Genomic DNA, 26,807 nt, shown 5'->3' on the forward strand with positions numbered 1-26,807 from the left:
TAGAGAAACCTGGAAATCAAAAGTATACAAAGCATAGATGATCCCATACTGACTATATGTGTCTCCAAATTAAACATTAACTATAAACGAGTAGAGAACCTAACTAACTTCCTCCCAGTGGCTAAAAGGAAAGTTACCCAAAAAAAGGACAATATAAGTGGTTGGAGAGATAAGACAATCTGGAAAAGGTAGTATCTTCACTGAAAGAAATTTAAGAAGAAAGAGCAGATGGGAAAGAAGATACTTTCTGACATTATTTTCACCACCAACATGTATATTAGTATTTTTTACAATCCTAAAGTAGAGTGCCTAGGAAACCATCTAGTCCAGAGCTTCTCACACATGGGCATGCATACAAATCACCTGCTGGGGGCATCTTGTTAAAATGCAGACTCTGATATGGTAGGTCTGCAGCAGGGCCTGGGACTCTGCATTTCTAACCAGCTCCCAGGTGATGCCAATGTTGCTGATCCATAGATCTAATCTACAGTTGGATTTTTACTAACTTTTTCATTTTGCCAACTTGAATCAAGCAATGGAATCAGAAGTTCCCAATAACCAATAAAGTGATAAGTACATTACAATAATCCTTAAGACTCTTCAACATGCCTTTGTTCACATTCCACTACTAAACAAAATGAGAGATGAAGTGATATTGTATAAGCAGACAGAGAAAATAATCAGTGGCAAATATTTACATGAAGTCTACCTAAAGAAGAATGGAATTACAGAAAATTGGGTGAAAGTAACTTGAAAGGATAAATTCAAATATAAATTTACCACATAATATAGTTTTATATAAAAAAGGAGTTAACAGACTATGGCAACACTGATATTTTTATCAAATAAACTTTGGAAGAGTGTTAAGTTACTAAAAGCATCTGAGAAACAACTAGTAGCCTTGGAAAAATAATGTAACAAATAGTAAGTGGGAGGCCTCAAGGCACACACTGAGAGAAACAGAACTCCATCAAAGCAATAACAAGTTAAGTATTTATACAGCTAAGAGCAAGCCCAAATATATTTAATGGAAAAAAATAACTAACAGTGTTACTATTTTAGGATCTTACTGCTCCCCTGCAAACCAGTAAGACAGCATTACAACATTTCCCAAAACAATCTAGTTCCTTTGAAACTGTTCAGGTGATAGGAGTAGTAACATACTAACGCACACCCCCTTCCAATCACTGAATATCCCACCTAAAAGTCAATCTACCCACAGCCAGGCTTCCTCAAGCAAGTTATAATCAAATGAGCCTTTTCATAGGCAGAATTTTAACATGAAATACATTCAGGTCATATAGCTGTAATTGTTGGTAGAATTTATTCCGAGGACCACAAGAGAATAACATAATTAGCTTTCTTCCATCCAAACTGAAACCTATATTTCTCAAATATGCATAGGAAAATCTTGCATCTTGCATTAATTTGACAGACTGAACACCCCATACCAGGGATTCTAATTTCAGTAAATCTGGCTGGGGCCTTGGACATAGGTATAAAATCAACAAGCGAAAAATTCTCTAGATGATCCTGATGCTCACTGTGATTAGGAATAATGCTCTGTGATTTGTAGCAGTGCTTCTCAAACTCCACTATAAGCATCACCAGAAAATCTTTATTAAAGTGCAAATTCTGATTCAGCAAGGTTTGGGGTGGGGCCTTAGACTCTGCATTTCTAATGAGCCCACAGAGATTGGACCTCACTCTAAGCAGCAAAGGCTTACAACATGGGATGCAAATCGTATGGCTCCAAAGGTCAAGCACATAAAATACAGAGGGGCCAATGGGGCCACATCCTCCTGAAGAGAACAGACCCTTCTAAAGGGAACATTGGCTATTCAGCTCTCCTTGCCAGTGCAACAACCTGTTGATTTGTCAGAAAAATCATAAATCCAGTCTTTTATGGGCAATCTCCTAATTAAATATTAAGTGGAGTAGTCTTTCTTATCTCTGAGGGATACATTCCAAGACCCCAAGTGGATACCTGAAACCTCAGGCAGTACTGAACCCTAAATATACTGTTTTTTCCTATATGTTCATACCTATGATACAGTTCAGTTTATAAATTAGGCACAGGGAGAGACTGACAGCAATAACCAATAATAAAATAGAACAGTTATAACAATATACATTACTGTGAGTGTGGTCTCTCCCTTAAAATATATTATTGTACTGTACTCACCCTTCTTCTTGTAAAGGCATGAGATGATAAAATACCTACATAATGAGATGAAGTGAGGTGAATGATGTAGGCACTATGGTGCAGGGTTAGGTTTCTATTGACCTTCTGATCATACATTAGAAGGAGGATCATTTGCTTCCAAACCAGGGAAACTGAAACCACAGATAAAGGGGGAAATACTATACCATGTGAGCCAACCACGTCCAGTCACTGACCTTATCGTTTTGTGTGGTCTTACGTGATCCCTATTACAAGTATCAAAGCCACATTGTCTTCTAGTTAAAGAGACCAAGGTGTAGAGGAGAGAGAGATTAAGTGACTTGCCTAAGATCACCTGCTAAAAGCAGAGCAAGCATTCAAATTCAGGTCTGCCTCACCCTGAGCCCACATTCCTAACCACCAGGTAGATCACGCTGGTGGGTAGGCAGACCAGGCTAGTCTAAGTTCTAGCCTGGATCCTGCTATGTACCAGGACTCTTGTTAGCTTTATCCTTTGGTGAATTAATTTGCTCTCTGGTTCTATGTCCTCAGTTTCAAGTCGGAGTGACCAACATTCCCTTTTGCAAGGGACCAAGTGTTTCCCAGGATAAGAGACAGTCAGTGATAAAACCAGGACAATCCCAAACAAACCAAGACAGTTGGTCATCCTAGTTTTCATTTAGGGGTGTTATTTTTTTAAAGAACCATATTTGACTCATTGTTGCATTTGTTACAGAAATGTTTAAGACCGATTTATGAAATGGGTCCTATGGGAAATTTCTCTTTTGTTTTCCTTAAAGAATTAGTACAGTTCTGTCCCCCTTCTTTGCTCATGATTGACTTTGTATTTTTTTTGTCCTATTCTATTTTTGTTGTTATTGACTGTCTCAACTGAGGGTTTTAGCCCCAGGCTGGTTCACTATGGATTTGGTGAGACCAAGAAATGCCAACAGAACATTCTTGTGGTAAAAGGGTTTATACATGGCTTTATTTTCCCAGCAATAGGTTGAGCACTAGAATCATGTCTACATTCAATAACCTTCAGGTCTATAATCCTCCTCTGTCTCTGCCTCTCCCCAAAGCACTGGAAAGAGCTCTTTATATAGTGACTCAGTCAATAATAGCTAATTGCCTACAGGTGTGGAAGCAGTAGCCTAGCAGCAGGCCAGTTACATCATCAAGTAGTTTAGGGTCAGGTGAGGATCCTGGCCATAGGAACTTCTATTTTCCCCACATTGACATTTTCCTCTTTATGAATTTCAGTTGATAAGTATCTCCAGAGTTTAGTGGGAAAAAGACAATTCTGTACATGCATAGATGACTTTTTGTTTTGATTATCTAGAAACAAATCTGATTAAACACTAGACTAATCACAGATCTGAAGTGTTTTCTTTCTGAAGGGCCAGTGTACTCAGTGGCATCTCCAAGTTAAAGAGCACTCACTCACTCCCCACACTCCTCACCCCTCCCTGGGGAGGAACTTAAAGTGGGAAGCACCAGCCTTGCTCCCCACTCGACTCTCACTGGAAGAAGAGCCACTTATCTGACTGGTAAATTGGAAAGAAATGGCATGCTCAGCTCAGCCCCTTCCTCCAAGGGTGTCATCACACCATTCCTCCCCAACAGATGAGTAACAGCCTTTGTTCCTCCACACTATTAGTTCCACATGGACCCATCTCCACAGGTGAGACCTGAGGTTATTCACCTTTGCCAGTGACTGGGTGTATAAGTTTATTTTGGGGATGTAGCCTTAGGAGGACTATTTGGCTGCCTGCCAAGCACAAACAATGCTCTACATTCCATCACCCCTGATTAAAGTCAACCTCCTTGAGTTCTGTTTGTTGGAATCCATCTATTTCTCAGTTGGTTCTGATCCAACTGGTGAAGAGAAGGTGTTCTATCTGTCCCCTAAGATCCCAACAGGGAGTAAGTGCAATACTGAATCTGTCAGACCTTGATCCAGAAAGTTAAATAACAGTAGTTACCTCTAAGCTGAAAGCACAAAAATGAAAATGAAATATTTCACACTGGAAACTTTAAAGCTGTAAAGCAAATCCTTTTTTTTTAATATAACAATTTAAATTTAAATTGATCCTCCATGTCATTAGGTTTGGTTTTCTTCTTCAAATTTTATCTGACTCCGCCTTTTAGAAGCATAATTTTAATACTTGTAACAGACCTCAGTTCATCTAGTAAAAGAAAACTACATATCAATACTATTTGGCATTGAAAGAAAATGATAGTTTTTCTTATTTCCTTCCTATCTTCTTACAGAAATCTACACTTAATCACATTCACATGCATCCGGCTGAACACACCGCAACCCTCAGTAGTTACATCTTTAAAGGGCTTTTCACCAAGAAAACTGGTTTAGCATTCCATTTTGTTGTTTACTTTTGTAAAAAGCACATTAATTACAATTTTCTATTTTAGAATAAAATTGATCAGCATGTTATTTTAATAATTGTAAATGGTGATGTTAGTAAAAGAAAAACTTCAACCCCAGATAATTTAACATGCACTAAAAATGATAATGTAGGACCTGTTCCTTAAAGTTTATTATGTAACAAACAGAAAATAAAATATGGTTCACAGATTCATTTCTACATCACCTTAAAATCCTTCAGACTTACAAGGTATGGATAAAGCAAAGGTTTCTATGGCCACGATCCTCACCTGACCCTAAACTACTTGATGATGTAACTGGCCTTCTGCTAAGCTACTGCTTCCACACCCATAGGCAATTAGCTATTATTGACTGAGTCACTATATAAAGAGCTCTGTCCAGTGCTCTGGGTGGAGGCAGAAATGATGGAGGATTACAGACCTGCAGACTATTGGATGCAGACATAATTCTAGTGCTCGACCTATCCAGGAAAACAAGCTGGGTAATAAACTCTTTCACCCCAAGAACATTCCATTGCCATTCCTCAGTCTCACAGAACCCATAGTGAATTTGCCCAGGGCTGAAACCCATTGGCAAGACAATTGGTGACATCAGCAGGATTCATTGTTGACCAAGGAAAAGAACAGGCTTCCCTTATGGGATGGGTGCTTCAGCGGGCTGCCCCTATGAATGGGAAGACAGTTGATTATGCCCCAGTGGGTATGTAGTCTGAGGTGGCTTGCCTCCTAGAGGGTTGGGCCCCACCCCAGGACTGGAGGAAGGTGGAGGTGATACCTCAGGTAGTAGGGGTGGCCCTTGCTATAGTAAGTAAGTCCTCTGAGAAACAAAGTGCCCATGAGGCAGCAGGGACTATGGGTTGGTAACTTCTCACAGTATTAAAAAAGTCTACAGATGATAAGAACATGCTCCTAAAAGAGACACAAGAAATGGAAGCATGAGAACACAAGCTGTGAACTGCTGTGGATTCATTGAAGAATGAAATGGCATTGATATGAGAGGAGGCAGCACAAAAATACTGGCTGTGAGGTGTCGTTGAGGAAATAAAAAAATTTTTGGTGACTGAAATATCATCACTACAGGGTACTGTGGAAGAGGTAAAGGACATGGAAGAGAAGGACGGACCCCTGCAAAAGCCACAAGAAGAGGCAGTGCAAGAATGCAAGCTGCGAGGTCCAGTGGAAGTAAAAGATTCCTTATGGAATGAGACAGCAATACTGCCAGGTGCTCTGAAGGAGGAAAAGGCCATGGAGGAAAAGGATGTACTCCTGAGGGAAGCACCAGGAAGAGGTAGCACTAGAACACCAGCTGAAAGGCATTAAGGTGAAGGTAAGAGAACTATTGAAGACTGAGCTAGCATTGCTACAAGGAACTGTAGAAAAGGTAAAGGATGTAACAGAGGAGGCACTTGGGGGAGTGAAGAGAAAGGTGCCATCAGCCCCAGAAATGGAGTTGCTGGGGAAGGATGAAGGGGTGGTACTGGGGGCACCAACCCCTCCTCTATTGAAAGCACACCCAGTGGTTGTACAGAAAATAAAGACACAGCAACCAAGGATTCCTCCAGGGGAGGTGCAGCCCCCTCCCCAAGTCATGGAGCACTCTATGGTCCGCCCCTATACTCAGGCTGAGCTAGTGGATTTTGGCTCCCAGTTTAGGCAGAAACCCTCAGAGTCAATATTAGCTTGGTTCCTGCATCTGTGGGATGTAGGGGTGGATGGAATTTTTCTGTCTGGATCAGAGATGGGAAAGCTGGCTTCCCTGACAGGTCAGCCTGCTTTCAGGCAGCGATTAGAAAATGCACATCAGACCCCAGGAAACACTCCCTCCTCGATTGGCTTATGGCTGCACTTCATGCTGTGTGGCCCAATCAGGATGATTTACCATCCTCCCTTGCTAGATAGCAGATGAATGCTGAGCTCCAACAGGTGTTACAACAGCTAGGCATAAAAAGTGCCACCTATAGTCCAGAGAATTATGGCCCAGATAAGGAGCCTTTTACTGCAGGGATTAGAAACACTGTGCATCAAATGTCCCCCACATCCCTCTTTGGGTCTCTAGTGGCCATTCGTGCCCCTCACTTAGGGCAGCCCATAAGTGAGGTTACCCATACAGTAGCAGACAGGAGAGGCTGAAGCAATGAAAGCATGGAAAGAAATAAGGTTTGCTACTCACAGGAAGAATTTAAAGGGACCCATGAAGGTGATGAGGACCCAGACATGGGTTGATTTCATACCGGCAGGAGCAGACAGAAGGAAATTAGATCAGAAGTCAAATAGAATCATACTGGAGCTGTGGCAACAACTAAAACCAGAGCAGCAGTTCCAGCCATTAAGAACAGAGAGGCAGAGGCCAGAGACAGGGTCTGTGTGTTTGCAAGACTTTCTGCCGGAGAGTTAGCCAACCCCGCTTGAACCCACACAGGAATATGATTGGGGAACAAGGTTTGACTGAGGGGAAGGTCAATGTACCTGCCCTGAGGGACTGGGGGATGGAGGCCACGTGTTGAAATAGTTATCCATCAGTCCCTAGTGGACATACAACATGTCTCTGGTGGACACAGGGGCTGAATGTTTACTGATTCATGGTAACACTCAGCAGTTTCCTGGGACCCCCCCACTATCATAGATGGATATGGGGGTAAGGCTACCAGAGTGAAACAAGCCCAAATCCCTTTGGGAATACGGTGTCCACCTCCAAAGGAGTATACTGTGTACATCTCTCCCATCCCAGAATATATTTTGGGATTGATATTCTGCAGGGTCTATGGCTGCAGACCACTACAGGTGAGTTCAGACTGAGAGTACGTGTGGTGAAGGCAGTTCTGAGGGGACATGCTAGGCACCCACCCATAGCTTTGCCTGTGCCTCAGCGGGTGACTAATACCAAACAATACAAACGGCCTGGAGGGCATAAACAGATTGGAGAAACTCTCCAGGAGCTGGACAAGGTGGGTATTATAAAGCCCACCCACAGTCCTTTCAATTCCCCAGTGTGGCCAGTGAAAAAGCCAGATGGCTCCTGGCGTATGACTGTGGATTACAGAGAACTGAATAAAGGCATACCCCCTATGCATGCTGCTGTCCCCTCTATTGTATACCTGATGTATACCCTCAGTCTAGAACTGGGAACATATTATGTTGTGGATCTTGCTAATGACTTCTTTTCCATTGACAGAGCATCAAAGTCAGGAACAGTTTGCTTTCATATGGGAAGGATGGCAATGGGCTTTCACTGTTCTTCCACAGTGATACCTTCACAGCTCTACTATCTGTCACTGACTTGTAGCCCAGGACTTGGCAGCATGGGAGAAACTGCCAACGGTGTGGCTGTACCATTATACTGATGATATCATGCTCACGTCATATTCTTTTTCAGATCTAGAAGTGCAGCACCTAGACTGCTGCAACAGCTACAGGAGAAATGACAAGATGTGAACAGCACCAAGGTTCAGAGACCTGGTTTGTCTGTCTAATTCTTGGGGGTCGTCTGCTCAGGTAAAACTAAAATTATACCAGAAGCAGTCATAGATATAGTCCAGGCCTTTCCTACCCGTACAACTGTGGCATTGTTACAGAAGTTTTTGGGTCTTCTAGGGTACTGGAGAGTGTTTATCCCACACTTGGCACAAATTCTGAAGCCATTATACTGGTTGGCATGAAAAGATGTCAGGTGGGAATGGGATGAGACATGTGCATCTGCCTCTACTACAACAAAAAGAGCCATCAAGGCTGTGTGAGCTGGATGTTCATGTGACTGAAGACGGTTATGGCTGGGGTCTCTAGCAGTGACTTGAATGAATTCGCCAACCTATTGGATTCTGGTCACAACTCTGGAAAGGGGCAAAGGTACAATACACTTTGATAGAAAAACAACTGGCTGCCATGTATTATCCATTGCTGGCTACAGAACCCATCAATGAAATGGCCACGTTAAAGGTAATAACCACCTATCCCATCTTGGAGTGGGTATGAGACTGGACCCAAAAGCCAAGGAGTGGTGTGGCACAAATGACTACACTTGCTGATTGGGGGTACTTCCCTACAGCAGCATAGCACGCTCTCTAGTAGCCCCTTTAGTGAAGAACTCCAACGCTTACTGGGGCCAGTGACATATACTAGTGAAAAGCTGGAGAATTTACTTTAGAACTATTAGTAGCAGAGAGTCCTTATCAGGAAGGAAGAGCCCCTATACCTGAAAATGCATGGTACACAGACAGCTCCAGCCGTGGGCCTCCAAAATGGAGGGCCATAGCTTTCCAACCTAAAACTGATACAATAAGGATGGAAGATGGTGAGGGGAAGAGCAGTCAATGGGCAGAGTTGTGGGCAGTGTGGCTTGTGATCAGCAGGAGCCCTTCCCAATAGCTGTCTGCACTGAGAGCTGGGCCATCTATCAGGGCTTGATCCTGTGGCTACTGACATGTTACCATGCCAACTGGCTGGTTGGTCACCAATCTCTTTGGGGACAAGAATTGTGGCAAGATTTATGGGCCTGTGGTCAGACTAAAAGAGTTACAGTATACCATGTGACAGGTCATCTGCCACTTGCATCCCCAGGAAATGATGAAGCACATAAATTGGCCCAGGTACATTGGCTTGAAGGAAAGCCTGCCTCTGATGTAGACCAATGGTTACATCAACGTTTGTTGCACACGGGGCAAAAGACAATGTGGGCTGTAGCCCATCACTGGGACTTTCCTTTGACCTTTGAAGAAGTCAGCAGAGCCCATCAGGAGTGTGTTGTATGCTCTAAGGGACTCCAAGTTCCATAGCAACATGGAACAATAGCTAAGGGACCAATACCCCTTGTCAGGTAACAGATATATTGGGGCTCTGACCATGTCAGAAGGGTACCAATATGCCATGACTTGTGTGGACACAGATACTGGACTTCTGGGTTGCTTTTCCTACACATTGTGCAGATCAATAGACAGCCAAAAGAGGCCTGGAGCATCTCTTTGCAACCTATGGCCAACCACAGTTAATTGAGAGTGATCAAGGCACCCATTTTACTGGACATGCACTACAAGAATGGGTGCGACAGCTGGGAATCAAATAGAAGCTTCATGTGCCATACAATCCTACTGCAGCAGACATGACAGAGAGGTAAAATGGTTTGTTAAAATCTGGACTGAAGTCAGACACCAATAGTCTGCAGGGATGGTCAGTCCACTTATGCACAGTGCTATGGCGTTAGAACGAGAAACCCCAAAAGGGAGCCCTGAGTCCCATAGACATGCTAATGCATATTGCTGCCTCCCCTATACAACTGCAAGTACAAACCATGGAAGAATCGTTGAAGCCAAGGTTTGGCCACCAGAATAATATCTTGCTGCCAGCACCAACTGCACTAAATCCTGAAGACTCCTTTGAGTGGACGTGGCCTTGGACCTTTTGACACATGGACCAATGATGGCTGGCTCTGCTGGCACCTTGAGAACAAGGTCTAGAAGCTGGCCTCCTGTGTATTCCTGGAGTAACAGCAGAGTGGCCCCCAAACATTACAGTAGTATAGCCTGAACAGCCAGAAGGTAGGAGCATCTTACTGGGGAGTTTAGTTTTATCATTATGGCCAGTGCATGCACCTCCAGTAGCACTATATATAGACCTCTCAGTAATTTCCACAGGGAGAGGAATAATGATATGGTATACTAGACCTGGATGGGACCCCCTTCCTGCTACAGTCCTATCATAGAACCACTCTCTTGCATGCATCCTACCTGAACTCAAGATTTGCCTATGTGAGTGTCATTAAAATGTGTATTTGTGGATTGGGCACACACCCTAGCAAAAACAAACACAAAAAGCTGCTACTTGCTGGAGTAATGGATCTCCGTATCTGTATCACTACTAAGGGTGAGTCAAAAAATCATCTAAGCTGTCCAGTTTTCCAGCACCATCTGTTGAAGAGACTGTCATTTCCCCATTGTATGTCCATGGCTCCTTTATCATATATTACTTGACCATATATGTTTGGGTTAAGGTTTGGAGTCTCTATTCTGTTCCACTGGTCTGTGGTTCTATTCTTGTGCCAGTACCAAATTCTCTTGATTACTGTGGCTTTGTAGTAGAGCTTGAAGTTGGGGAGCAAGATCCCCCCCACTTTATTCTTCCTTCTCAGGATTGCTTTGACTATTCAGGGTCTTTGGTGTTTCCATATGAATTTTTGAACTATTTGTTCTAGGAGAATGAAACTGGATCACTGTCTAACCCCATACACAAAAGTAAATTCAAAATGGATCAAAGACCTGAATGTAAGTCATGAAACCATAAAACTCTTAGACTAAAACATAGGCAAAAATCTCTTGGACATAAACATGAGTGACTTCTTCACGAACATATCTCTCCGGGCAAGAGAAACAAAAGCAAAAATGAACAAGTGGGACCATATCAAGCTGAAAAGCTTCTGTACAGCAAAGGACACCATCAATAGAACAAAAAGGTACCCCACAGTATGGGAGAACATATTCATAAATGACAGATCCGATAAAGGGTTGAGGCTCATGCACCTCAACAAACAAAAAGCAAATAATCCAATTAAAAAATGGGCAGAGGAGCTGAACAGACACTTCTCCAAAGAAGAAATTCAGATGTTCAACAGACACATGAAAAGATGCTCCACATCACTAGTCATCACAGAAATGCAAATTAAAACCACAATGAGATATCACCTCACACCAGTAAGGATCACCACCAACCAAAAGACAAACAACAACAAATGTTGGCGAGGTTGTGGAGAAAGGGGAACCCTCCTACACTGCTGTGGGAATGTAAATTAGTTCAACTATTGTGGAAAGCAGTATGGAGGTTCCTCAAAAAGATCAAAATAGACATACCATTTGACCCAGGAATTCCACTTCTAGGAATTTACCCTAAGAATGCAGCAGCCCAGTTTGAAAAAGACAGATGCACCCCTATGTTTATCGCAGCACTATTTACAATAGCCAAGAAATGGAAGCAACCTAAGTGTCCATCAGTAGATGAATGGATAAAGAACATGTGGTACATATACTCAATGGAATATTATTCAGCCATAAGAAGAAAACAAATCCTACCATTTGCAACAGCATGGATGGAGCTAGAGGGTATTATTGCTCAGTGAAATAAGCCAGGCAGAGAAAGACAAGTACCAAATGATTTCACTCATATGTGGAGTATAAGAACAAAGAAAAACTGAAGGAACAAAACAGCAGCAGAATCACAGAACCCAAGAATGGACTGACAGTTACCAAAGGGAAAGGGACTGGGGAGGATGGGTGGGAAGGGAGGGATAAGGGTGGGGAAAAAGAAAGGGGGCATTACGATTAGCATGTATAATGTGGGGGGGGCCATGGGGAGGGCTGTACAACACAGAGAAGACAAGTAGTGATTCTACAGCATCTTACTACACTGATGGACAGTGACTGTAATGGGGTGTGGGTGGGGGACTTGGTGAAGGGGGTAGCCTAGTAAACATAATGTTCTTCATGTATTTGTAGATTAATGATAACAAAATAAATAAATAAATAAATAAAATAACTCATCTGAGTAGAACTGGTTGAATATAGCTGAAATAACCTCCTCAGTCTTGAGGACTCATAATTTTTGTTACCTGTATCAAAATCTTGCGGTATCTTAATTTTTGTTATTATCTCTATGTTGTTGTTATCCTCTGTTGCTGCTATGTAATCTGTTTACAGTGCTCCAGCTTTCTTGCACAGGGACCACTGCAGAAGATTGTGAGCATGTTGATTGTGAGGCGAGAATCCTGGAAGGGTGAAGTGTGGATAAAGTGAAGATTCCTATGTCCAGGATCCTCACCTCAACCTAAACTATTTGATGATGTAACTGGCCTGCTGCTAGGCTACTGCTTCCACACCTGTAGGCAATGAGCTATTACTGACTGAGTCCCTATATAAAGAGCTCTGTCTAGTGCTCTGGGTGGAGGCAGAAATGAAGGAGGATTACAGATCTGCAGACTTTTGGATGCAGACATAATTCTAGTACTCAACCTATCACTGGGAGAACAAGCCAGGTAATAAATCCTTTCACCCCAAGAAAGTTCCATTGTCATTCCTCAGTCTCACTGAATCCATAGTGAACTTGCCCAGGGCTGAACCCCATTGGCAAGATACAAGGGTTATTATAATCATATATTAGGATTACCTGGTGCCATAAGAGACATGTTCTATGAGGTTACCGGTAAGCCACCATAGCTACTTTCCACTAAGTCACATTAAGTTCTACTTTATTCCATCTTGTCATGTTCTACTTAGCAACAGTTAATCTACCAGTGTGAATCACATTCACATGGAAGTAGTCATATCTTAGCAAAACACTGTTCTACCCACTCCCCCCACACACACACACTCTGACTCCATAGGAATAAGACCCAATATACAACAAATTATCCCATCCAATTTATTAAGTTTGGTTACAACAGACAAAGAGGAAAAACAGATACTTTCTCTCTAATAAAAGCCTGTTTCTTCAAAAAGAAAGAAAATACATTGCAATTTAAAGTAGAACAAAGTTTTCATTATTTATTAAATGTGAATCACCTGATTTAAAATTTTTTTAATTTAAGTTATTAAATGAAGATCCATGGTGTGGGTGGCTAATTGAATTGCATGTTGTAAGAGAAGTTTTTAGCTTGTGAAATGTCATTAAAAAAAGGAAAAAGAGTTCTAAATCTTTATATAGAATGTGAAGCTTATATAATTCTTAAGCAATACCACCTGTTTTCACTCATAATATAAAGAATAAATGTGAGCCATATTTTCAGTATTTATTCTAAAACTGGATAATGTAAATTCTCCTATTTATTTATTTGGATATCACAGAAGATGTAACAGTGTATCAGAAGATAGTCCTCAAAAAGGCTACACAGTCTTAAAGAAGAAAATGTGTGTATGTGAAGAACAACACTGAGACTGTGTGTACAAAATGATTCAACAGGGACCAGTGCTCTTGGGACATTCAGAGAAGAAATAAAATGTTTAAAGAGGGGATCAGGGAAGATGACATTCAGAGAGAATAGGGTTATAATTCAACTGCCACTAAAGGGATAACTGAACATTCCAGATAAGAAACAAGGCTAAGCAACAGCAGAGGCACAGGAAAGCACTGGAAATCCTAATACCAGATTAGCTATACCTGAATAACATTTAGAGAACTAGTTAAGAGATTGGAAAGAGAACTTGAGGTCAGATCACGAAGGCCTTGAACAGCTAGGGAAAGAAATCAGATTTCATTCAATAGGCACTGAGAGCCACAGAAGCTTTTTGAGGTGGGAAGTGTGATTATCAAAGCTGTACTTGGGGGGAGTTCATTTAGTGGTGGTCAACAATGGTCAGAGTTGGAGAGAGACCAGAGTTCGGGAGGACTGATGGGGGGAGAGTTACCACATTGGTCCAGTTGAGGAAGTAGGAAGAGTAAGGAAGGGAAGGGTGGAGAGTCTCTGCAGGAGTAAAACCAACAATATTTGAAGACTGAAAGTGGGAAGCAAGAGAGAGAAGATTCAATAACAACTCAGACTTTGAGCCTGGGTAGTTGAGGAAACAAAGGTGAGGAGCAAAATCTGAGTTGAGAGGGAAAGATGAGGAAATCAATTTGAGAACATTTCCAGATGGAGTTGTCCAGCCAGCAGTTAGAAATATGAGACTGAGATGTTAGTTCAGAATTAATCGGTAATTGATTAAATAGGTAATAGATCAGGACATAAATATAGATTTAATAACAACATATTTTAGAATAATCTACAGTAGAGGAAAAGTTGAAGCTATTTAAATAGACTCACCAAATATACCACAGACTATTTTAGACTTCTAATATAAAGCACTGAATATTTGCTTATGTCAAAAACTGCCCATAGTTTTGTACCCTATACTATTGTAAGATGCAACATTGAATCAAGACAACTACCTGAGAATTTATAAGCAGCTGGGATGGGAAGTTTGTATAGAAAGTAATAGAACCACAATAATATAATTGTATTTTACAAATTCATTCCTTAGGACAAATTGTCATCACTGAAGTTTGGAAGTTGAAATGCTAAGCAAATTGATTTAAACTATTTGTATCCATTCAAACTAATTTCTCTTTTCTTCTGAAATCAAGATTGTTTTCTGGATAACCATCAAGAATATGCATGCACCAGTAAGGATCGCCATCATCGAAAAGACAAACAACAACAAATGTTGGCAAGGTTGTGGAGAAAGGGGAACCCTCCTACACTGCTGGTGGGAATGTAAACCAGTTCGACCATTGTGGAAAGCAGTATGGAGGTTCCTCAGAATGCTCAAAATAGAAATACCATTTGACCCAGGAATTCCACTTCTAGGAATTTACCCTAAGAATGCAGCAGCCCAGTTTGAAAAAGACAGATGCACCTCTATGTTTATCGCAGCACTGTTTACAATAGCCAAGATATGGAAGCAACCTAAATGTCCATCAGTAGATGAATGGATAAAGAAGATGTGGTACATATACACAATGGAATATTATGCAGCCATAAGAAAAAAACAGATCCTACCATTTGCAACAACATGGATGGAGCTAGAGGGTATTATTGCTCAGTGAAATAAGCCAAGTGGAGAAGGACAAGTACCAAATGATTTCACTCATATGTGGAGTATAAGAACAAAGGAAAACTGAAGGAACAAAATAGCAGCAGAATCACAGAACCCAAGAATGGACTAATAGTTACCAAAGGGAAAGGGACTGGGGATGATGGGTGGGGAAGAAGGGATAAGGGCAGGGGAAAAGAAAGAGGGAATTACGATTAGCATGTATAGTGTGTGGGCGTTACAGGGAGGGCTGTGCAACACAAGAGAAGACAAGTAGTGATTTTACAGCATCTTACTATGCAGATAGACACTGACTGTGAAGGGGTATGTGGGGAGGACTTGGTGAAGGGGGGAGCCTAGTAAACATAATGTTCTTTCTGTAATTGTAGATTAATGATACCAAAATTTAAAAAAAAGAATATGTATGCATTACCATCAAGAATGATATATTTCACAAGAGTACTAAATCTCAACCTTGATTTCATATGAACATTGATAAATACGTTCTTACGTATGCATGCTGTTGATACCGTCTGACTTACAAACATACTTTCTTATCTTATTCTACTTTAAATGATAATACCTTTATATTGAGATGCTTAGTAAGAATTATTCACCAAAACACACATTCTTTCCAAGCCTTACCTGTTTTTGGTTTCTCTGGAGGGCTGAGTTTCAGATGTTTGTCTTCAGATGAAAGGCTCACATTGATGCCATACAGTGGATCATCCAAAAAAGAGGGCCTTTTCAGTCTCCCAATGCCAAGAGTCTTCGACATAAAATAGTCTTTTGTGTCACTAACAACATTGTCCTTGAAAAACTGGAGGCACTTTGTATTCTCTGCTTCAATGACAAGAGCCTGTGTCATGTCATGCCCAGTCAAAGCTTTGGTGAGATAGTAGCCTCTAGATGTTTCACATTCTGCATTTTCAGATATATTTGTGTCTTCTACCTCAGGGCCTTCAACTTTTATTTCTGACTCAGTTACTAACTCAGAAAGGATAGTTCTGGAAAGCTGGGGATACTCAGGTGTTACATCCTCAATGTCTTTCTTTTCTCTTTCATAAGAAATTCTAATCATGGATTTTTGCTTGAATGTGCATTCATCCAGAAGACACCTTAACTGTTTCTCAGAAAGAAGTGATGTTGAATCTAACTGATAAAGGAAACAGAAAGTTTTCTTAGTCGATTGAGTAAACACATTTATTTTTGGATAAGCTTCCAGTAATACAATATAAACGCAAGAGCCAGGAAACCCCTTATACAAAACTCCCAAATAGCAAAGTCATTCATTTTAAAGCATCCAAGATTGCAGGAGAAATGTACAGCATCCCTACGGAATAAGTTTAGAATCAATCACACACACTAAAAACCAGGGAAAAGTCCCACAACACTGATGGAAATGAGTTACTGCACCAGATCACCCACTAATACTCTATACACACAGAAGTAACTTGAATGAAATATATTAGAAAAGCACCTTCAATTTTACTACTCTTGGAACATCAAGCAGGGAATAAGCAACCACACCTTCAATAAATAGCCAGGAATCCTGCCATAATCTCCAGTAGGTGTTTATCTGTTCCCGCCACTCCTCAGTGTCAACTCCATCACCACCCAATACCGTAACTGGAAAAAAAAATCTTAGGCGAACAGGGAAGACCACACCTGCTCCTGGGGATTCGCCAATCCTTTGTCCACAACTTTCAGTGGACAATACTACTGAAGACAGAAAAGGAAGGGTGAATGGGTGGTGCATCCTGAGATGTGCAGTTACTTCAAAGCTCCAGGTCTAGACAGAGGCCAGGGGCATTCCAATAGCTGTGCATTCTGGGAGGAGGATTTAATGCACATTTAATCTCTGCTTATAAGGTTATCAGGACTGAGTGTTTCAACCAAAATCTTAAGGATTTAAAAACATTTTTTCTTAGAGTGATATCCTCAGGAAATAAAATCAAATGAAGGTATAGAGCTATGTTTTATAAAAATTCAATTGAACAGCCTGCTACTTGACTTGCAACAACCTCAAAATGGAATGGAATTAAAATATATTGAAACACATTGAAAAATCTTTACAGGGAGATGAATTATATGAGAATAAGAAGTCCCCATAAGAAAACCTAATAATTAATTGCAATGGCCTTTATTTCTACTTCAGTAAAGTAAAATAATGCTATTGGCCTACATTGTGGTACACAGTACAATTAACCAAATACAACCAACACTTGAACAATGCAGGGCTTAGGAGCACTGACTCTCAGCAGAGTCAAAATCCACATATAACTTTTGACTCCCCAAAAATTTAACTGCTAACAACCTACAGTTGACCAGAAGTCTCATTGACAACATAAATATTTGATTAACAGAAATTTTTATATTTTGTGTATTATATACAAATGCAATAAGGTACATATATTGTCAAGTATATACATTACAATAAAGTAAGCTAGAAAAAAGAACCTCTTTTCAAATAGTCTCATATCTCCAAAAAAAACTTCCAATGTATTTATTGAAACAAATCTGTGTGTAAGTGATCCCACACTGTTCAAACCCATGTTGTTCAAGGGGCAACTGTATTGTGTATATATAAAGTACTGCGGGGAAAAACAGTTGTTATTGGAACTAGTATAGTTAATTCTCTATTAGTGTGTAATGTTCTAATGAAGCTAACAATAGTATTAAAAATTTTTTGCATATTTCTTAAAATATATCATGTGTTTTCTAATCATATTTAGTTTTCATAGTGGCAAGTGCCATTATGAGTTTGAAAGTAGCAAGAAATTATCTGGGAATATATTCTTAATAATTATCTGGAATTCAAAATTCAGATACTTCACACTAAGGTTAATATACATGTCAGAAAATAGGAATTGAATTATATATTAGCAAACCCTACTTTTAGGATTTATGGCATCCAGATGTGGTACTTTATCCACTATTAGAAGAATTATCTTCCCTACTGTGTAAACCTAGTGAGTTAGAAAATGAAGGCACTCCTTATGTGGTACTGGATACTTATACTTTCAAAATTTGCTTCTATAAAATTGCTTACAATGAGTAGACAATTCCCTAAGATTCAGGAAAGGCCCACTGAGTGTCATCCTCACCAAACTTCCTCACCAAAAGCTTATCATATGAAATTTCCAGATATTAGAAGACAATCAGTCCATACAGGAGGATGAAGGATCATGGCGAGAGGTGGTCTCAGGGAGAGGGCGGGCAAGAAGGTGAAGTGGAAGATTAACTGACATATTTGAGCACTTTCACAAATAATACTGATAGGATAAATGATGGGCAATTCCGATGATGTATTTGGCTAGATACACATAAAATTAAGCAAAAGAAAAAACAAAATAACTATGAATGCTAAGAAAAATAAAAGGCTAAATGAAAAGAATGGAAAGATAGTTTTTCAGAAAGATAATAAGGAAAATTGAGCAGAAGGAAATGAGATAATTATTAACTCCAAGACAAAAAGATGTACAAGAAAGGATGCCATAAGATATTACTTGCTTTTGCTAGAAATAATATTCACACAGTCATCATAATATAAATAGTGATGATTGAGGTAACCAAAAACTGTGTGCTTTAACTATTTTGGGGAAATGGGAGGAGACAAAGGATTGTTTGGAATAACAAAGTTAAATCCTTAGCTACTATTATAAGGAAGTCACTATATAAATATAATAATGCAATACCATTGTATTACTTATATAAATCTTTAGATCATTTTAAACTGATAGAAAGTAGATCATTTAAGAAAGCAAATTATTAAAAAATAGAGGTAAACAGTAGGGGAAAATATCTAAAAAATTTAAAGGATTGGCTCAAGAGAACAAAACTGATGGGTAGAGCAAGATGGGAAAAGGAACTGCAATTTTATTTAAATATCTTAATACAACCTTTCCTTTAACTAGTTCATTACTATAGTAAAAATTGAAGTAAAATATTAATATAAAAGTTTATATGTATTCAATTTAATTTAAATGTATAAAAATTTAAATGTATTCAATTTTTAAATAAAAATTGCTTAAAAATAAGTATCCCAAATATTAAAATGAAATTCCCAACAGATTATATCTATGGGCATCAGCAGATCCAGGTTTCACGATCCTGAAATTTTATATGATCTTGGAGCCTGGGGAGGGTACTTCTTTAAAGAAAACAATACAAAATTACAAATAGAAAATAGGTACAAAAATGAGTTTTGTATTTTTATAATGTGAAAAAGATCACAACAAATTACTGAAGCCTTTGAAAGTCAAGTCCATCTCTTAAGGTTATTTACCAGAAATGCTCTATGGAAATGTTTCCTGGTTGCAGTCTAGCTTCTCTCCAATTCAAGGCTCATACAAGTGAGGGGCCCTGAAACGAAAGCCTCACTGGTTTCATAGTAAATCTGTTCTGGGTGCTCCAAGATAGAGCATAACACACGTGAGTTTGTGTGTACACAGAAATAAGCTCAATTACAATCACCCCTGATCCTCTGGGGGAAGCAGCCTGATGGGAAAGAAAATAGACAAGGTTAAATAGAATTTGGGCTTCAGGCCAAGTTTTGCCACTATGTGCATGTCACCTTCAGCTGTGAAATGAGCAACTGAAAAAGATGATCTCTAAATTAGCTTATAGCTCTAAAATTGTTTTTTATGAATAACTACTCTAAAAATAAAATAAATTCAGGAATAAGCTGTTTTACTAACTAAATGTCACCTTGGTGGATTGTATGAAAACAAAACAATAACCAAAAAAACTTTTATTTCCTTAATTTATTCACAGTATCAATCCTGAACTCAAAAAATAACTAAAAATTCTCTGGTCTCAAAATGTTATGAGTAAAACTGAACCATGTGTATTACACTTTCAAACTGAATTAATTTAATTTCAGTGTTTCTGGGTGGCAATGCACATCAGAACCTTCAACATGAGCCATCTTTCTCATCTTTCGATGAGAAATAAATCAGCTCAGTAAATCACTGCAGTTAATCAAATGAATTAAAGCTGTTCAGTGTTTTGAAAGGGCTAAATACTACATTAATATCAGTTATTTACAAATCCTGAACTGGACTAAACCAGGGGTCAATCACAAACAACCTTAATGACTCTTGATAGATGGTTAAAGGACCATAACCCATACCCTTCGTCCAGATCACTTTGAAACTCCTGAGCTAATGAGCTCCATAACTGAGCGACTCACTGTGCGAGCACAGTCAAGCACACATCTGTTCGAGTATTCACCTCAAAGTACTGGTCTTTCATGCCAATTCTAATTTTCCAGTGTTTCATAAACAAGTTATTATTCATGCTATTCCTGTCCATAAAATTCATCACAGTGCATGTCAGTCTTCATTTTTCCAGACCAGAGCCCAATCTATTTTCTCTCATTATATGAAAGCCTCTCTCTTCCTGTCTTCATTTGAGTAGCCCTTTCATGGATCTTTCTTGTCTTAGCCAAAACACACACATTCCATAGTCAAAGAGTGCATATATTGGATTCCCTCATCATGTAAGGAATTTGGACACTTATGTTCAGTCTCCTGCAATCTTGCTGGTTTTATTGGCACACTAGGTGATGTCTTACTGATTAGTTATAAGCTCTCATTTATGAAGCACCCACTCAGGGTCACACATTGCTCTATGCAATCTTCACCTCAAACTTATGAGGTAGGTGCTATTGTTACTCCTATCTTATAGATGATGAAACTAAGGCACCAAGAAAGTAAGAAACTTCCCCATGGCTATACAGCTACTAAGTGGTAGACCTGAGATTGAATCAAGGTAGTTGGGTCCAGAGCCCACGTGCCTAATGACTAAGTCTCCATAGTCTCTTGCTGTAAATGAGCTCTCCCTCTACTGTTCTCTATGTATCCTTTTTCCAACTGATGTTCCTTTTTCTGTCTGTCTATTATCTCAACTGTAAAAACTCTTCCTGTAGAGTATGTCACTTAATTTTGGATTTGATTACCCAAGACTAGCCTGGTGTCCTATGCAAATTTAGATAGCACCCTCTCTTTCAGCTTCTTCTCACCCTTTCTTTCATTTCAGAAAAAAAAGGCAACCCCAGCTTCATTCCCAGGGTGCCCACTGTTTACACTTCTCCACCCAGATAAATACCAGTTTGTTTTAAGAGCTAAATCTGATGAGGACTGCAACTTGTAATTGCTGGAGATGGATCACAGACTGTGGGTTACCTCGCCCTCATCCCTGCCTCTCCTCCTATACTATATATCCAGAATTTCCCTAGCCATAAAAATCTCCAGTTATTTAGGCACTGGATTTGTTGATAAGGCAATCAAGATTATGTCTCTGGTGCAGATAATCAGAAAGTACACCATTATAAACTAGCAGAGGCAATTTTGTCCTTTGATGTAAACTTATGTCCATTGTTGGGTTTTCTTTTCTTCCCCATAAATGCCAAGTTCCTAAAGACCTATTCTATAAAGACAATATAATTATCACAAGTGAGAAAGGGGTGGGAAGCCAGAATGTCCTAAATGATTAACAAGAGAGTGGATGTAACTAGCTTTCAATGACATTAAGTTCTGCTTCAAAATTAGCAACTAGAAAACATCTCAACCTTTGCTTAATTACCAAGATATAATTCTTTGGGTAAAAATTTACAATTCTCTGTTCCAGCCACTGCTGGCATCACCTAAATAGAAGTTTATCTTAGTCAAGGTTTTTTAACTTGCAACTTAAGGAACAGAAATCTGTATCTCAAAAAAAGAAAAGAAAGAGGCAGGCAATGAACACTAGTTTTGTTAGCCTGAAAAATTTTATCTCAAGACAGGAGAGGTGAGTGTTGTAGATTCAAGTCATTTCATGGATACCAACAAGCAAGAAATTAAGTATAGACAAGACCTTTTTGGGTCTAGAGCTGAGAAGCACCAGGAAAACCAAAATCATAGGCTTCATCATTCTCTTTCCGAGTTCCTGTAGTCTCTTAACTCACTGCATGTCCAATTCATCCTCCTCTCTGCAAATAGCTTTCTCTCTTATAAATGGTTTCTGCTCTCTCACAACCTCAACTTGTCATGTAGAATTGACTCTGGACCTCATTCAACATGACCTTAAGAGTCTGGCACCCACCAGCAACTGACAATGATCTCTATGTCCATTAATTCAAATTTCCAAGCAAGATAACCTTGGTCACTGACCAGATGATAGACTGACAATATCAGTTTCAAATTTTCACCACTAGTCCAATCACCTGTGGTGAGGGTCACATGATATAACATGGCTACCCAAGTCCATGCTTTTGGCAGAGCTGTAGGTAAGGGACATTTCCCAAAGAAGAAAGCATGAGCAGACAAGGGATCCCAAAAATCAACCTACCATACTGTTAAACTATAATTGCTATAAAGTAAGTAACCATCAGAGGAGACCTGACATTTAATGAAGTCCTATAGCCAATTAGAGGATTAGTAATCATGGTGTTTCCAAACTTCACCAATCTCGTTTACTCTGAGTACTCACTGAATAGTTAATTAAGATATAAAAGTAGAATTTCTTGTCAAAAAATATTGTGGCTAGAATGGTAAGTTGGACTTCCAGCTGGACTACAGAGCACACTATCAAGTCAGTATGTTCAGTATGTTCAAGTTAATATGCTCTCATATACATTCATAAGACTTGCTGTTGCTCTTTGAGATTAAACAAGTCTAAACTTTGTGAACATAAAATGATTGGTGTTCATTTTAATGTTTATACCAAAGGTGCTAAGCATTCATAGCATCCTCCCCTCCTATCTCTTTCCCTCCCTGTTCTATTCTTCCACCTTCCTCTCTTACACTGAGGCTACCCTGTCCATGTAAAGGCAAGTCTGGCAGGTACAATGCTCTCAGGAGGTCATGACAGGTACAGAGTCCTGGGGGATAGGTAAGATCTGGCATATTTTTACCCAGAATAGTCATAGATCATCTGGTCAAAAAAGAATCTGAACTCTAGTCAAAAGGGAAGGAAAGGTCATTGGCAGAGTAACTATGTAAAACATCAGGAATGAGGGTTGAGGCAAGGCTGTAAACAGGAAAGTGAGTCAGCACCCAGGTCAGAAGCCAGGAGGATCTGTGGATAGAATAATACAGAGTGTGAAGTAGGCCAAGGCAGGAGGCTCTGAAATGAGTTTGTGAATGTTGTGGTGGTGTTGGAAGCCCGCCCTTACGTGGTGCTGGCATGTCAAAGTAACCATTTAAACAGGACACCACCCTTGCCCAGGCCACCAGTCTGCCCCAAACAGCTGGGCAGGGCAGGGCCTGGGACGGCTGCCTGATGCATTTGCCTGGTGAGAGGCTGCTGTGCCCCTGAGCATTCTGTGACCGTTCTTCTCAGCCCAGGTGCCAGAGTTGGTATCCATGGCACAGGAATCCAGACTTTCTGTTTCTGTGTATGAGGACAAGGTGGGTGGGATGAGTATTTAAGGGAAGGGTGAGCATAAATGGCAGGAGCTAGGACAGAACATGGGATTCTCAATTCCCCCCATTTGAAAAGGAGCCAAGAACTCAGCTTTAGTTTGTGACATAGTCAGAGGGAGTGGATGTGCTCAGAGGAGAGCTAGACCAACCTCACTACTTTGTTTTTTAGCAGCAAAGACAGCACGTCCACTTGGATCAGAGCCCCCTTGTTCTGATCAAGTCAGTGGAATGGCCTTTTTGTCACACATCTATCACTTCCTTTCCAGAAACAAGGCTTGGGCTCCAGCCTTGTAGCTGGAAGGAGTCCCCACATACTCCCAGCAAAACAAAATTCGGTCAGGAGGTCGTTGAAAATGAGGCAAACAAGTCTGCATACAGAACACTTTTTCTGGCCACAGGGAGCTGGGTCACCCCCCCACCCTGGCCCTCCCCCCGACCCCTGGAGAAATATATCCCGTGTGGCACTTTCAGAGCAACGAACTCCCACTGCTCTGCAAGAGTGCTGGTTTATAGTAACAGTTATGAAAATCATTTGCACTGTCTTCCCTACTCTCAGTATGAAACATTTATTTTCACTAGGCAAAGATAAGTTGGATCAAGGGAGGCCACAGTGGGGTCAGAAATCAAGAAAGTATTAAATACCATTAGGGCATTCAAATTCCTTAACGTGTGCCAGAGTCCAGATCACGCCTCACCACTTCATAGGAGTTCACTGCGATGTTAGTCAAGTTAGAGAAATTCGGTATAATCAAAACCTACAGATTCTCTTGTATCCCTACCAGGCTGCCTCTCTAGAACTTTAGATACTTCCCATATAAACTTCCCAATTGGAGAGAAGGTGACCTCAGAACTGTTTCCAGAATCTGGGCTAGCCTGGAGGTGGTGGTGCTGTGGTCACTACAGGATCACCCCCGCTAGGGACTCATTTAAGGCCAGGTCAGGAGAATGTATCCAACAAGTGTTAAGGAAGATAAATGACCATGCTCAGTAAGGCATGGAAGAGGCCATCTACCAGTGCCAAAACAAGATGGAGACGTAGCATGGCCTGGAAGGTAGTACCTGGCCTCACACAGCCTGCCAGTGGATTGAACGAGGGCTCCAGGTTCTGACCATGAAGTATTTCTGCCTTCCAGAGACATGGCCCTCAGTATGTGATCAATACCACATTTATCAGCTGATCTGAAGACAGCTCTTCTGTCTCATGCTTGGAAAAGTATCTTACCAGTAATTGTAGCATTATCTGGACACCCCCAATCAGAAAGAATACTCAGCTGGACCCTATCCATACAAGAGAGACCCCTCAGAGAGATGCTCAGCCTTGGGAAATGTGAAGGGAAATTGAGTATTTCCTTGAATGGAGAGAAGTTTCCCAGCGGCACAGACAGGCTCAGGGGTCAAGCTGCACTGACACTGAAATGCTCCAGCATGACTGGATTCAGTTTATCCATCACCCAGATCTGCACACTTGCCCTCTGCCAAGCTAAGCAGATCTAACATGGTTTGTGCTTCCCCCATGGCTGTGGGTCCAGGTGGTATCACTATTGATGCCATGGTCCCTCATGTCACACAAAGGTACATCACACGCCTCTTGCCTCCCACACAGGACTTCTCAGTAGTTGCTGAGGTATGAGTTGCTAATGAAGTATGAGATGGGCACAGGCACAAGCACAGGCACAGACCCACACAGGACACCTCCCCTTTCACCAATCCCCTCACCTTTTATTGCTACCTTCCTAAAGCACCCTAAGACCTCGTGTTGTCCTGAGACCTCTCTTGCTGAGCACACTGTCCTCAAAAAGCATACTTAATTCCAAACTTTTAAAATGTCCTATTGTCCTCATATTAGAACTTACCTATCCTGAGATGTGTTTCCTCATTATTCTCCCTAATACTAAGCAATCTAGGTCAATGTATAACCGTCCCAAGCATCAAGCTTGCAGTTTATAGGAGCCTCTTCAAATCAGAATGACTTAACCCAAAGATGTAATTCTAAGAATGGGAATGCTGGGTCCCCTACAGGATGGTAGGAAGATACCTGGGAGACATTATTTTTAGCACCCTCAAATCAGGTCACACAGCTAGACCTAGTCTTGTTCTACAAATGATTGGTCCTGTCAAATCTCATCAGATCTGATTTTCCTCTTGGGTGTAAATCCAGCACCAGAGAGTTAACCCCACATTTAACTTGTTAATCAAAGAGGGCTTTTTCTGGTCACAATTAGACGACCTATAGCTTTTCCCAGGGTTGAGCAAATGCTCCCAGAGCTTTACCCTGTCTAGACATGTATTTGAAGCATCTAATTACCCCTGTACATTCTGTACAGCACACAAAGCCCGACATCATTACATAAACATGGGGCTCCCCATTAACACTGAGGCTCAGTGAACTGTCCTTTCACATTTGCCAATCTGAATGTGAAATCATGCCACTACTAAAAATAAGGATAATATACTGTGAACAATAACTTCCAAGTTTTGCTATAATCCAAACTGTGGTAGTTAAATTCTCTAGAAGTCAAACTAAAAGCCATTTAAGTAAATCGGATCCAAACTCTGAAGGATCTAAATAGCTTGATCCTCCAATGGTGCATTTAATTTTCCCTTCCACAAAGAGCAAGAGGCTGTAAGAGAGGAATAACTCCCTCCCCCTCCTGCCCTGGCGTTGGGCCCTCTATTAGGCAAGAGTCCAGCCCAGCCAGGGTCATCAGTCTGTTGCACCGGGGTTGGGCATGAAGCGTGCAGTGTTTGTCATCCTCGACTATCCACCATGTGCCAGGAATGTTGATATACGTTATTCCATTTCATTCTCCCTGTTTCCCAGTGAGGGAACTGGGAAATCAAACCACACATTGAACAGATAAGAAAACTAAGGCTCGGAGAAATTAAATATCTTGGCCCAAGGCCCAGAACTAATAAAAAAAAGAAACCAGAATATAAAGCCAGGGTTGTTCATACTCCTTACTGTCTTAGACACAGATGCTGAGAAGAGTTAATGGAGCTCCATTTTCCAGGGGGAGCACTCTGGCAGAAGCACAGTACCATGATATGCCCCCTCCATACTATTTTATGTCTGAAAATGTTGTACATCAGAGCCCCTTTGACCTCATAAACCCAAGGCAGCCGTGTGAATCAGAGGCACGTTCCATTGGGTGACTGCCGCCTCTGCATCCCCCAAACCTGGAGTGCCAGGATTCCTCAGCACAGCACTGTGTCTGCTTTCCTGATGGATGTTAAGTTCCTCAAGGCTGGGACCAGGTCCTCCCTATCTCTGTGTCCCCATCATTA

General features: G+C 40.7%; 1 protein-coding gene across 4 annotated transcripts in view; it reads right to left on the reverse strand.

Moving 5' to 3' along the window:
• The window catches only part of FSIP1 (fibrous sheath interacting protein 1), a 200,641-nt gene that overhangs the window by 10,096 nt on the left and 163,738 nt on the right, over window positions 1–26,807 (reverse strand). For 2 of the 4 annotated variants that reach the window (XM_037018782.2, XM_073211616.1), the window contains exon 11: window positions 15,760–16,270. The exons of the other annotated variants lie outside the window; for them this stretch is intronic. In XM_037018782.2, coding sequence (XP_036874677.1) covers window positions 15,760–16,270 — 511 coding nt within the window. The remainder of the gene's footprint in view (window positions 1–15,759; window positions 16,271–26,807) is intronic. 4 annotated transcript variants of the gene reach the window in all.

The sequence above is a fragment of the Manis javanica genome, chromosome 8, assembly GCF_040802235.1.
Source record: "Manis javanica isolate MJ-LG chromosome 8, MJ_LKY, whole genome shotgun sequence".
Lineage (NCBI taxonomy): Eukaryota > Metazoa > Chordata > Mammalia > Pholidota > Manidae > Manis > Manis javanica.